At 37.3% G+C, this 13,143-nt stretch overlaps 1 protein-coding gene across 1 annotated transcript in view; it reads right to left on the reverse strand.

Moving 5' to 3' along the window:
* The window catches only part of SPAG17 (sperm associated antigen 17), a 395,169-nt gene that overhangs the window by 119,667 nt on the left and 262,359 nt on the right, over positions 1 to 13,143 (reverse strand). Inside the window, exons 21-23 of the mRNA XM_006902657.1 lie at positions 8,823 to 9,062; positions 7,371 to 7,482; positions 3,306 to 3,464 (exon numbers count right to left, since the gene is read on the reverse strand). Coding sequence (XP_006902719.1) covers positions 3,306 to 3,464; positions 7,371 to 7,482; positions 8,823 to 9,062 — 511 coding nt within the window. The remainder of the gene's footprint in view (positions 1 to 3,305; positions 3,465 to 7,370; positions 7,483 to 8,822; positions 9,063 to 13,143) is intronic.

The following is a 13,143-nucleotide window of genomic DNA, read 5'->3' on the forward strand; positions in this document are numbered from 1 at the left end:
ACACACACACACACACACACACACACACACACATACATATAGTTGTTGTTGAGTGCCTTCAAGTCAAGCACGACTCATAGCGACCCTATGAACAAAAGGCCTGAAGCCCCTCTACAACTCTTGACATTTATCAAAGTTCATAGCATTTCCAGAGGCATGTTATTTAGGAAGTGGATGCCACACCTGCTATACACACATACATATATGCATGATGTGGATATTGAGAAGTCATCTTCTAAGCCTGATGCCACATTCTTCTTCATGTTGTTGTGTCCTTTCTTCATACCTTTCTTCTTCATAGAGTCCAGCTTCTCAGATAGTTTGCTTGGCACACATATTGAATAGGTAGGGAGAGAGGACACAACATTGATACAGATCTTTCTTAATTTTAAGCCATGTAGGTATTCCATTGCTTTGTTCACACAACAGCATTCTGATTCAAGTATAGATTTTGCAGAAGAAAAATTAAATGTTCTGGGATTCCCATTCTTCTCAATGTTAGTCGTAATTTGTTAAGATCCATGCAGTCAAGTGTCTTTGTACAGTCAATAAAGCACAAATAGCCATTCTTTTTGTATTCTTTACTTTCAGACAGGATCCATCTGACATCAGCTATGATATCTCTTCTGTCACAGCCTATTTTAAATCCAGCTTGAACTTCTGGCTGTTCTCTATGTACTGTTCTAGCCATTTTTAAAATAATCTTCAGCAGTATTTTGCTTATGTGCAATATTAATATTGTTCAATAATTTCCACATTCTATTGGATCACTTTTCTTGGGAATGGGAACAAATACAGATCTCTTTCAGTTAGTCAAACAGGCTGCTCTTCCCCAAATTTTCTGACAGCAACTGGTGAGTACATCCAGGGCTACATCTATTAATTGAAATATGTCAGTTGGTATTCGATTGATTTGTGAGGAGTTATTTTTGTCCAGTACCTTCAGTGTAGCTTGAATTTCGTTCTTCATTACAATTGGCTCTTGATCATATGATACTTGCTGAAATATTACAGCATCAACCAACTATTTTCAGTATAGAGATTCTTTGTATTCCTTCCACTTTCTTTTGATGCTTCATGGATCATTTAAGACTTTACCCATAGCATCTCCTAATATTACAACTTGAGGATTGAATTTTACCCCCCACTTAAATGCTTAATGAAATTTAATCATTTCAAGTAATTGCTGTCCATTTAATGTTTCCTGAAACCATTTACAACTAATTCACATGCCATTTGCTAAATGCTTCAGGCTTATTTGGGTTTCTTGCTGTGCATGAAACAGTTTATTGACTAACTTTTTTTGTCAATTAACCACTCTCTATTTGCTTATCCTTATACTTAAATATGGACTAAGGTTTGTAAGTAGCATAATTTGACTTATATATTAACCTAAATGTTAGCCATTCAAGTGAACTAAGCTTGAGGTTTGACGTTGTGCAGTTCTTTCAGTTTGAGAAATGCCGAGTGAGTTCTTCCCTTTTTATTCTCCAGTTCTATCTCTGCACATTCTGCTAGAATACTTTGCTTGTCTTCTCAAGCTCCCTTTGAAGTTTTTTTAAGATTTTTTTTTACTTCAGCATCTCTTTGTTTTGTCTTCTTAACAGTCTAGTAGAATTTTCAGAGTCTCTTCTCTCATCCCTTTTGGTTTTTATTTATCCTCTGTTTTTGTAATAACCTTTTGCTCTCTTTATGGATTTGAGGAAGACCCATCAATAAACTCTGCTGTTAAGATGACTCAAGCTTGCTTACCAAAAGTGATGGGGGCTTGATGCACTTGCTGCAGAATATCAAAGAATATAGAATTCCATATGGATTTCATCTTAACATTAAAAAACAAAAAATTCTTACCAAAAGACTGATAGAAAACACACTGATAGATGGGGAAAAAAGATTGAAACTGTCAGTGACTGTATCTTACTCAGATCCACAATCAACAGCATTAATACCAGTAGTTAAGAGATTAGGAGACACATTTCACTGGGACAGTTTGTAGTCAGAGACTTCTCCAAATTATTGAGGAGCAAACATGGTAGTTTGAAGACCAAGGTATGCCTCATCCAGGCCATGGTCTTTTCACTCACTTGCTATACATCTAGGAGCCAGACAAAGAATAGGAATGACAAACGAATTGATGTCTTTAAGTTCTGGTGTTGCTGAACAGTACTGAATATCATATGAACTGCTATAAGAACAAATGCTTATTATCTTGGATCAGGTGAAGCTGGAGGCAAAGATGACAAAGCTTCATCTCACATCCTTTGAGCATGCTTCTAGGAGAAGCTCTTCCTTGGGAGAGGGACATCATGCTTGGAAAGGTAGAGGTTTGGTGAATGAGAAGATCTCCAACTGAGTGGATTGACAGGGTGACTATGACAATGGGATCAAGTATGTCAAAGACTGTGAGGATGGTAGAGGATAGGATAGGATTCAGATTTTGTTGTTCTTGGGATCATTCTGGGTCATACTCAGTGGCATCTAACAACACAATAACAATAACAACAATATATTTATGTGTTTTTTTAGGTGATATCAGTTAAAAACATAAAAATTATGTTATACACATCATACCTATATATCAGTGATACATTATGAAAATATTAAAAAGATGGTTTAAAAAGAATAATTACTAGAAAATTCTCATGAAAAAAGAAAAATACATTGTGAAAGTAGTTACTACTGAGCTGACAAAATTATGTACAACTGTTACATTCTTTAAATATTTCTATACTTTCTAACATTTATACTGAATTCCACTATACTTTATCAGGCAAAATAAAGTAAAGCAACTGAAAATTTCTATTGTAAAATTCTTGAGTACATTCATATTTGTCAGACACGGTCTTGAGAAATATTGTCTCTGTAAATATGTAAAAGTGATGTAATTATTGATCTTATTATGACTGTTGGATACAAAAAGTTTTGTTAATCAAACAGTTGGTGACCCAATAGGTAGTTGTGTCACCAACCAAAAGGTAGATGGACAGAGTCTACCAGCTGTTCTGAGGGAAAAAATGGACACTCCCCTCTGATGCTATCCACAGCCTGTGAAAATCCACTGGAAGGTCGGCTATGAGTTGGTTCTGACTCATAGACACATGACACAAATCTTTTTTTGAAAGACTTTACATGGCATCATCTGTAGTGAGGTAAGTGTTAATCGTAAGGCTTTGTTTCTTTGGCTGTTGAAATCCACCAGCAGCAAAGATTTAATCTGTTTTTCTTTCAAGTGGATTGGTTTGCTGGCATGGCATGGGATTTAAGTATGACTCTCACCAAGATATATATAAAATATATCTGCTTACCTGTTTTGGGCTTTGGCTCCTCATTTTTATCTTCCTTCTCATCTTCTAAAGAAAAATAATCTTCTGGCTTTTCCCTTTTCTTAATTGTTTTAGGGTCTTTTAAGTGAATCATAAAATTGTGATTGTCCTTTTTCACTTTCACTTTGACAAAAGTTGGACCTAAAGAATGATCATAGGTTAGAAGATGGTCTGCAAGTAATGCCACATAAAGCTATTTACACGGCACAGAAGTCAAGCTCGGTAGTGGAATTACCTAGGGCTATCAACATGGTTATAAATAGGTATGTAAAAGATTAAATGATGGTGAAATTCCAGAAATAAATGCAAAATAGATCAGATGATACTTGCACATCTCAACTCAAATTATATAAATCCATCTATTAGAAGCATCTATAAACTGATTGAGCAATGTTTATCCATAATCAACTTTGTAATTCACCAAATGGATAATTGTCAAAAAGTTCTACAATTTAAAAATAATTACCTAAAAAGTAGTAATAGGAGTTACTGATTTTAACAGAAACAGGAATTTGTCAACATTATATACTTTTTCTTCTGACTGATTTTCCTTTTTAAAAATATACAGCTTTTTCATTCCAAGTTTGATTAACTTAAAATCTTTAAAAATTTATTAACATTGGTGGGGTGACAAAAATGTATTTACCATGAACCATCTGAAACTTACATTTGTACGTATATGAAAATCCTCATACAAGTGAGGGATATTTATTTAATAAACTTGACAACACATGACAACTAAGACAACAATATAACAAAATCCTCACCACTTGGCCAACAGACAAAAGATGGAAAGATGATTGAAGTTGTCAATGATTTCATCTTACTTGTATCCAAAAGCATCATCCTTAGTACTAGCAATCAAGAAATCAAAAGATGTGTTGCATTGGGAAAGTACTTTGGAGGAGTTTTAAGTATTCTCCAAAGTAATAAGCAGCAAGATTTTCAGTTTAAAGTAGTACTCTCCAGAAGAACTAAGGAGCAAGATTGTCCGTTTAAAGACTAAGGTGCACCTGATTCAGGCCATGGTCTTTTCAATTACTTACTATGTGCCTGAGAGACAATGAGTAAGGATGACAGAAGAATCAACACCTTTCACTTATGGTGTTGGAGAAGAGGACTAAACAGCCCAAAGGAATGCCAAAAGAACAAATTTTTCTTGGAGAAAGTGCAACCAGAGCGGTTCTAATCCACTGGCTACTCTGTAGGAGAAGGATGAACAATCTCCTCCTGAGAGATTAACTGCCTCTGAAAACCCACAGGAGGGTCAGCTATGATTTCAACTGGATGGCAGAAACACACAACAATGTTCTCCTCAGTTATGGGATCTATGTGAGCTCTATTATCAGTTGTACTATACTACACTATGTACACTGTACTCATTAAAACATGGTAATATTAAAATATATATTGTCGTTGTTATGTGCCGCTGAGTCACTTGTAACTCATCATGACCCTATGTAAAACAGCCCTGAAATCTGCTCTATCCTGTGGCAACTTTATTGTCTCGGACACACCTACCCTCATTACTCTAGTTACTGTATCAATCCATCTCCTTCATGGTCTCCTTCTCTTTCTCTATCCCTCCATCCTTCCAAGCATGATATCCTTCTCCAAGGACCAGTCCCTCCTTGCAACATACCCAAAGTATGTCACACAAAGCTTCAGAATCCTTGCCTCCAAGAAACAGCCTGGTTTCACCCTCTCTCTAGGATGAACCTGTTTGTTCTCCTGGCAGTCCATGGTATATTCAACACTGTTCTCCAGCACCACAGCTCAAAAGCGTCAATTCTCTTTCTATCATCCCTAATCATTGTCCAGCACTCTGATGCATAGCAAGTAATTGTGAAGACTAAGGCATAGGTCAGGCACACTTTAGTCCCCAGACTGATGTTGCTATTCAGTACTCTGGAGAGGTCCCTCATAGCCAACTTTCCCAATGCAATTTGTCCCTTGATTTCCTGCCTGCTAGTACCAAGAGTGTTGATTGTGGAGCCACGTAAATTAAAGCTGTTAATGATCTCAATCTCTTTAACCATCCATCATGATGCTGCCAACCAGCCCAGTGGTGAGAATCTTTGTTTTCTAGACGTTGAGCTTCAATCCAATATGAAGGCTGCAGTCCTTGATCTTCTGCAGCAAGCTCTTCAGGTCCTTCTCATTTTCAGCAAGCAGGGTTGTGTCATCTGCATAACGCAGGTTGTTGATGAATCTTCCTCCAATCCTGATGCCACATGTGCTCATACGTTTTATGTGATATCTGAAATCTTAACCATGTTCTTGCCTGTGCCATGATTACATGATGAAGAGCATCTCTTGCAATGATTTTCTTATTGATAGTCATGGAACAAGAAAAGAAATGACAAAGAGGAAGAGAAGGAGGTAAAAAGGAAGAAAGCAAGAAGGAAGAAGGAAAATAAGGTAGATAAGCAAGAACAACAATGGTTTGTACAGCTGGCTGAGTGCTTGGGAGCTCTTGGGGTTTCTGTGCTCCAGTAAGCAAGGGAAGCAGGAGACATCAGGGGTGGGCTGGTATAAAGGAGGTGGGAAAAAGAGGGGAGCACTGAGCTAACGTTGACCCCTGCCATGGTGAATCATCTTCTAACCCTTAAAAAGGAGCCTGATCAATTTCCCTTCACATTAAACCTCTCCACAGCTCTCAACGACAATTTTCATCCCACCAAAAGATAGGTTGTCACTAATTTCTAATTTCATCTGAGAGATTCTTAAGGCACAGGGCAAAGCTATGCTTGCAGGATGCTTTTAACAGTGTCTTGCTAAGAATTAATCATCTCCTCTTGGGGGTTTAGAGACTATTTCTTTCTCAGCTCTCCTTCCCATCACCTTTTCCTCTCGTTGTTTGTTGTTTAATGCCGTCGAGTCGTAGACGACTCATAGAGATCCTATGAATGAACAGCCTGAGCACTGTTCTTACATAGAGTTTCCAGAGGCAAGCCATTTTGGAAGTGGATGCCGCTCCTGCTTCCAGGCTTGATTTAGTCGGGAAGCTCCAGCCAACACCGTCCACCATGGGTGCCCATTACCACAATTGGCACATCATTGTCACAGGCTTCAGCATCACAGCAACCACGAGTTACCTCTGTACAGCAACGCACAGATCAGTGCTATACCACCTAGAAGAATGTTTGACAGGAAGACAGTTTGAACCTGGCCCGAGGGCCCTCTGGGCTTAAGGCCACCTCCTGGTTCAAACCCTAGGCTGGCTAGCCTCACTCCAGGGACAGAGCAAACCTGCACGTCAAACACATTCCCAGAAAAGCAGTCCACTCCAAAGCTTGCCAAGATTCCTGCACTCCCCACCACCACGCTCCTGCCTTCTGGCAAGGAGAGCTTCCCAGGAGCCTGTGAAGGCGCCAGCTAAACCAGGAACAACATGGCTGCTTCCTTCCCGGCTTCCTTTGGCTTAAGGCCGCCTCCTGGTTCAAACCCTAGGCCCAGGCTGGCTAGCCTCAATCCAGGGAGAGAGTAAACCTGCACGTCAAACACATTCCTGGAAAAGCAGTCCTCCAAAGCTTGCCATGATTCCTGCACTCCCCACCACCATGCTCCTGCCTTCTGGCAAGGAGAGCTTCCCATGAGCTTTTTCCTCTTAGAGACTTCTTAATCCAAAGGCAATTTCTAGACAGTTGGAATAACCAGATCTCTGCTGCAGGCCCCACGTTCAGTGTTCCAGAGTCCAAGCCAGAACAATGCTCTCATTTCATAATGTGCCCTCGCTTTCTGAAATGACTACATGTGCTGTAATGAATATTACTAGCTAATTAACCCACTGAATGCAGATATTATTGTACTATTAACAGTAGTGTTGAAATATTTTAATATTTGGTATTGCTATACTAGTGTGTCTAAGACTAAATTCCTGTAATAGAGTAACGTGAAGTTTGAAAACATCAGATGTGCCACGTAAATGAGTTGCCATGAGCGTCCCTTCTCACTTCTCTCTCAGGGGGAAGTTCAAGGTCGCAAGATGGCCTCAAATGTATTAAAACTGTTCAACCTAATAACTAGCTGCTTCCAGAAGCATACCTTTTTTAAATGATATCTTCTCTACTTCTATCTGTCCTCCATCTGAAGGATACAGATAGTAACTGGTCCCTGAGATTTGGATAGGTATATTTCCCATATTGTATCCTTGAAACTAGAAAAGAAAAAAAAAATTATTATGCTTTGAGTGAGGAACTGATCAAAATCACCTCACCAGTGTTAGCCAGTTAAAAGTGCATTTAGTTTACTTTGTTCTAATTTTTCTGTTTAGACTCATGAGCCTTTCTCTCTGTTACCTTTAGAATCTTTCATCCCATGGTGGTGCAATAAAATGTACAACTAAAGGAAGTCAAGGGCATTATATTTGGCTCACTGGTGCAGTGTAAGTGTGTGTTAAAAGCAAGTCTCTAAGGCAGTAGGAGGAAAAATTCATTTGTTTAAGTAGCAATTTTCTGTTTGAAGTGAACCTTAAGGTATAGTGCCTTTATAGGTCATATGATAAAGGAATATATATTTGTCTTCTTTTTATTTAAGTGGTATTCCTAATGCTCATTTTATGTTATTTTTTTCATCTTTAGGGACAATAGAAAGACGAGTGGAAACATTTGAGTGATAAAACATGGAACTACTTAAGCCAGACAGAGAAGAAGAGATTCAGGGCAATATTTCTCTTAGTGTGGTACTATCTGGGTACTTAGTAAAAGTGCAAATTCTTTTTGTCCAGCCCAGAATCACAAACTTTGGGGGTTTGGTAAAGCAAACTGTGTTTTTAAAGATGTCCAGAGAGTTCTGCTTCTTGCCAAAGCCTGAGAAGGAAAACTTTGATGTTTTCATCTGTCTCAGATAATAGATGGAAAGAGATAATAGATGGAACGACTTTCAACTTTTTTTTCCATATTAATCCAAACTAAGTTTTCTTAGTTTTTGTCTGAGTGAGAATGTGGTGAAAGGAAAGGTTTTACAGAATCAGACCGTTAGGAATATTGGTTGCTGACACAGACACAACCAAATGGACTCAGCAAATTCTATCATCTGGGATAAAGACAAAGCTTGTGTTTACATCAAGCCATGGTAGTTGAGTGCTTTTGTTAAATTTATATCTTTTTTTGACTCTAGAACCCTAGGGGGAGCTCTGGGGGTGTAGTGGTAAAGTGCTGTACTGCAGAGATAAAGGCACAAGACTTGAAACCACCAGCTGTTATGTGGAAGACAGATGGGTAATTTACTCCCTGTACCATTCACTGCTTAATGGAGGGTCACATGACAGCACAAAAGCCCACCAGAAACCTAGCTTCACCAAGCTGAAAATTTGGCCTGTGGTGTTTCTGTCTTGATGATTATTTACAGAAAGGTTCTAGCTATCCTAGGAGGGGCTAAAGGTCAGAGCTCATCTTCACTGTAAGAAGGATGTGTTTCCAGTGAAACTTTATTTTCTAAAACAAACAAAAAAACAGTCAATAGTGGTCCCAAGAAACTATAGAAAATTGATGTTACCGGGTAAATGATAGCAGGTTCTGGCTTTTGCGTGACTTCAACTACTGGTTCCAGGATCTTTAATGATTCTTCTTTACTTTTATCCTTTAAAGAAGATTTTTTCTTTATTATCTTATTATCTTCTTTTTCTGCCTTATCCATGCCTTTCTTTTTTCCACCTTGTTTAATCTTCTTTTCTGCTTTTTTTTCTTCCCTTAAGCGTTCCTCTTCTGCTAATCGCTCCTGCTCTTCCTTCCACGCCTTTAAAAACATTTAAAAAGAAATTTACTAACTGATCTAGAAACAATTGAAATATGGGTTATATGGATGCCATTGTGAGGAAATTTAACTTGATTTTTTTAGAGCCTCTACAAAATCTTGCTCTTTATTTTTTCTTTAAATTGTGATTTTAACAAAAGTATACAGAAAAGTTGGATTTTCATTCATTCATTGCTGCACATTTCCCACCCTACACTCCCTCAGTTCATTAAAAAAAAAGTCATTCATTGTTACCTAATTTCCTCCCTCAGGCCCTCTGCCAGCTCACTTTGCTATGCACCTCTTATTCTGGACTATTGCCATACAAATAATGCCTAGTTATATATTCTTTTAAAATAGTTCTTTCCTTCATCTAACTTGATTTTTTATAAACATCACTGCCGAGAAAGCAGAATGATGTGCCAGAAAACTGGTAAGTCATCCTTGACCAATTCTCCCTTATTCTCATCTATTTTCTGTACACTAAACTCACCTAGTTATCCTCAGAGCTCTTTTCACTTCAGCTTCTCTCACACTCTACCACAATTGGTTTAATTAAGATCTTTAGCTTAAATTATTGTAACAGTTTTTCAGCCTTGTTTCCCATTCTTATACATGAATCTAATACTCAATTTAGTCCTTACCTAGAAAGAAATCTTGAAGTAAGAAGGATTAACAGAAGATTTCAAAAGGTATTCAGGAAAGCAAAGCAAATATTATAACGAAATGTACCAAGATCTGGAGTTACAAAGCCAGAAGGGAAAAATATGCTTGGGATTTCACAAGCTGAAAGAGCTGAAGAATAAATTCAAGCCATTAGTTGCAACAATGGACAAATCTTGAATGATGCAGGCAGCATCAAAAGAAGATGGAAGGTGTACCAAAAAGAATTGGTCGACACTGAAACAGTTCAGAGAGTAGTATATGATCAAGAACAAATGGTAAAAAGTCAAGATGCAGTGAGGCATTGACAAAAAAGTAAGGATGCAGGAATTGATTGATAGCAATTGATATGTTTCATCAAACAAATATAGTTCTGGTTGCATTCACTAGTTTAGGCCAAGAAATTTGGAAAATAGCTATGTAGCCAATTAATAGGAAGGGATCTATATTCCATTCTAGAGAAAGATGATCCAATAGCATGTGGAAATTATTGAACAGTATCGTTAATCTTGTTAAAGACATAAAAAAATGATTGGAACAGTACAGCCAGAAATTCTGGCTGGATTTAGAAAAGGCTATGTCAGTCACCAGATATATCACTGCAGATACCAGATGGATCTTGGCTGAAAGCACAGAATATCACAAAGAAGTTTACTTGTGTTTTATTGACTATGCAAAAGGATTTGACTGCTAGGATCATAACAAATTATGGATCATGTTGAGAAGAAAGGGGATCCCAGAATATTTCCTTCTGCCCATATGAAATCTATAAGAGCCATAGAAACTATAGACCAGGAAGCTATTGTCAGAACAGAACAAGGAAATACATATATGGTTTAACAGTAGAAAAAGTATGCAACAAAATTATATCCTTTTTCCATATCTAGTTGATTGGTATACTGATAAAATAATTTGAGAGGCTGTACTAAATGAAGAAGAATGTGTCATTAGGATTGAATAGCCTGCATTATGAAGATTATACAATCTTGCTTGCAAAAAGTAAGGAGGACTTGAAGCACTTACTTCAGAAGATCAAACACTGAAGCCTTCAATATGGGTTATATTTTAACATCAAGAAAATAAAAATCTTCATGACTGAATCAATAGGCACCACCCTAATAGATGGAGAAAAGATTGAAGTTGTCAATAATTTTATTTACTTGAATCCACCATCAAAATCCATGGTATTAGCAGTAAAGAAATCAAAATATGTGTTGCACTGGGAAAATTGACTGTCAAGGACCTCATTAAAGTGTCAAAGAACAAGATAATAGTTTAAAGATTAAGGTACTGACTCCCGTTCCAAGTCATGATTGTCTCAGTTGTTTCCTATGCATCTGGAAGTTGGATAATGAATTAAGATCACTGAAGAAAGATACGATGAATTACGATGTTGGGGAAGAGTATTGCTTACCCTATGAACTGCCAAAAGAACAAACCAATCTCTTAGAGGAAGTGCAACCAGAGTGCTCCTTAGATGCAAGGATGGTGAAAAACTATTTCTCATGCTTTGGGTATGTTGTCAGGAGGGGTCAGTCTTTGTAAAAAAAGCTTCATCTTGGGAAAAGTAGAAGATCAGGGAAAGAGAAGAAGATCTTCAACAAGATGGACTGGAGCACTGGCTATAATAATGGATTTGAGCATGTGGGTGGTGCAAGATAAGACAAGGTTCTGACCTGTTGTTTAACTGTTAGTTGTAGTTGACTCAACTAACAACAATGTTTACATATGCAGATTGTCACACCTTTCACTTGCAGTGGGAAGTGAGTTTGACCTGTAGCCTTTGCAGTTAGCAGTAATGCTTAACCACCAAGCTACTAGGACTTCTTTAAATGACTGTATGCTAACTCACAAAGTAAGTCTCAACAATGAACAAAGATTACAAACAGTAATCTTTTTCCTTTTCTATAGGGAGTGCTAGTGGCCTAGTGGTAAGAAATAGTGCTGAAAAAAAAGAAAGAAAAAAAACTGTACTGCAATGCTAAAGGCACACAGTTCAAATCCACCAGCTACCCTGATGGAAAAGAATGGGCAATCTCCTCCTGTATCATTTACTACCTCTGAAAACCCATTGAAGACCCAGCTGTGGCTGGGTTTTGACTTGACGGTACTCAACCACCACCACCACTACCAATGACTCTTTTCTATAATAAAAAAATTTAGATGAGAAGAGCAGAAAGCTGATGCAACAAATTCCTTTTCTTATACAATTGAGTACGAAAAAAGCTTCTAAATACCTTTGGGTTGAAAAAAAGAAATAAAAATGGATATTATAAAATACTTATAGTTGTGAGGCTCCGTGGGGATCAACTACTTGTCCCTGCTGCTTCAACTCCAGGCCATGCCCCATGCTGGAGTGTGCTGAGCTTTACCATTAAACAACGTTTCTCTAAATCCAAAAAAAAAAAAATACTTATAGTTGATTTATAAAAATCGTTCACATAGTAACTTCAGGAATGTAGCTTAAGCCACACTAAGAAGGATTTATAGCATTAAAGCTTTTTATTAGAATAAGACAGGCTGAGAATTACTAAAGTAAGCATGAAAGTTGAGAGGGTAGACAAAATCATGACAGCAGAAATAATAAAAATGAAAAATAAACTATTACACAAAGGATAAATAAAGATCAAAACTTGATGCTGTGGAACTTCCGAAGGTAGTAAAACTGTAGCCAGATCGGCTTAGTAAATGTAAAAAGAAAAAGCACAAATAAATAATACTAGGAATTCATAAGGAGATTAAGCAACAGATTTAGCAAAATAAAACATTAAGAGCATTAAATGTCATTCTAATATATTGGGCATTTAGAAGAAATTAACATATTTTTAGAAAAATGTTACTTAGTAAAATTTGTAGGGAGTTCCGGTAGCCTAGTGGTAAGGACTTGTGTTGCCAAACTGAAGGAACGCAATTCAAATCTAATAGCTGCTCTGTGGAAGCAAGATGGGCAAATCTCCTCATGTGTTATTTACAACCTTTGAAAACCTGCTAGAGAGAGGGTCAGCTATAAGATGATTCCAAATAGTTGGCACAAAACAACAACAATGAAATTTGTTTCAAGAAGTTTAAAGAGCAAAACTCAAAATTTTTATCTTTTAATACCCCTTAAAGAAATTGACTTGTCAATTAAAAGAAAAAAAATCTGCTCATCAATAAGTTATGAAGCCTAGATTGTTTTACAGTGCAAGTCTACCCAACACTGAAAATATACACTTCTTAAACAACATGCTACCAGAAAATATGAACTTTGGTAAATGCCAATAGTTGCAGAGAGGCTTCAGGCCTTTTGTTCATAGGGTCGCTAAGAGTCGTGCTTGACTCAAAGGCAATCAACAAGAACAGCATTCTTACACTAATTCTGAAAATAGATAAAAAAACAAGTTAACCCCAACACACTTCAAAGGGCAATTCAAATGTCTAT

Source organism: Elephantulus edwardii, unplaced genomic scaffold (assembly GCF_000299155.1).
Source record: "Elephantulus edwardii isolate Elephantulus edwardi_28Jun2011 unplaced genomic scaffold, EleEdw1.0 scaffold00437, whole genome shotgun sequence".
NCBI lineage: Eukaryota > Metazoa > Chordata > Mammalia > Macroscelidea > Macroscelididae > Elephantulus > Elephantulus edwardii.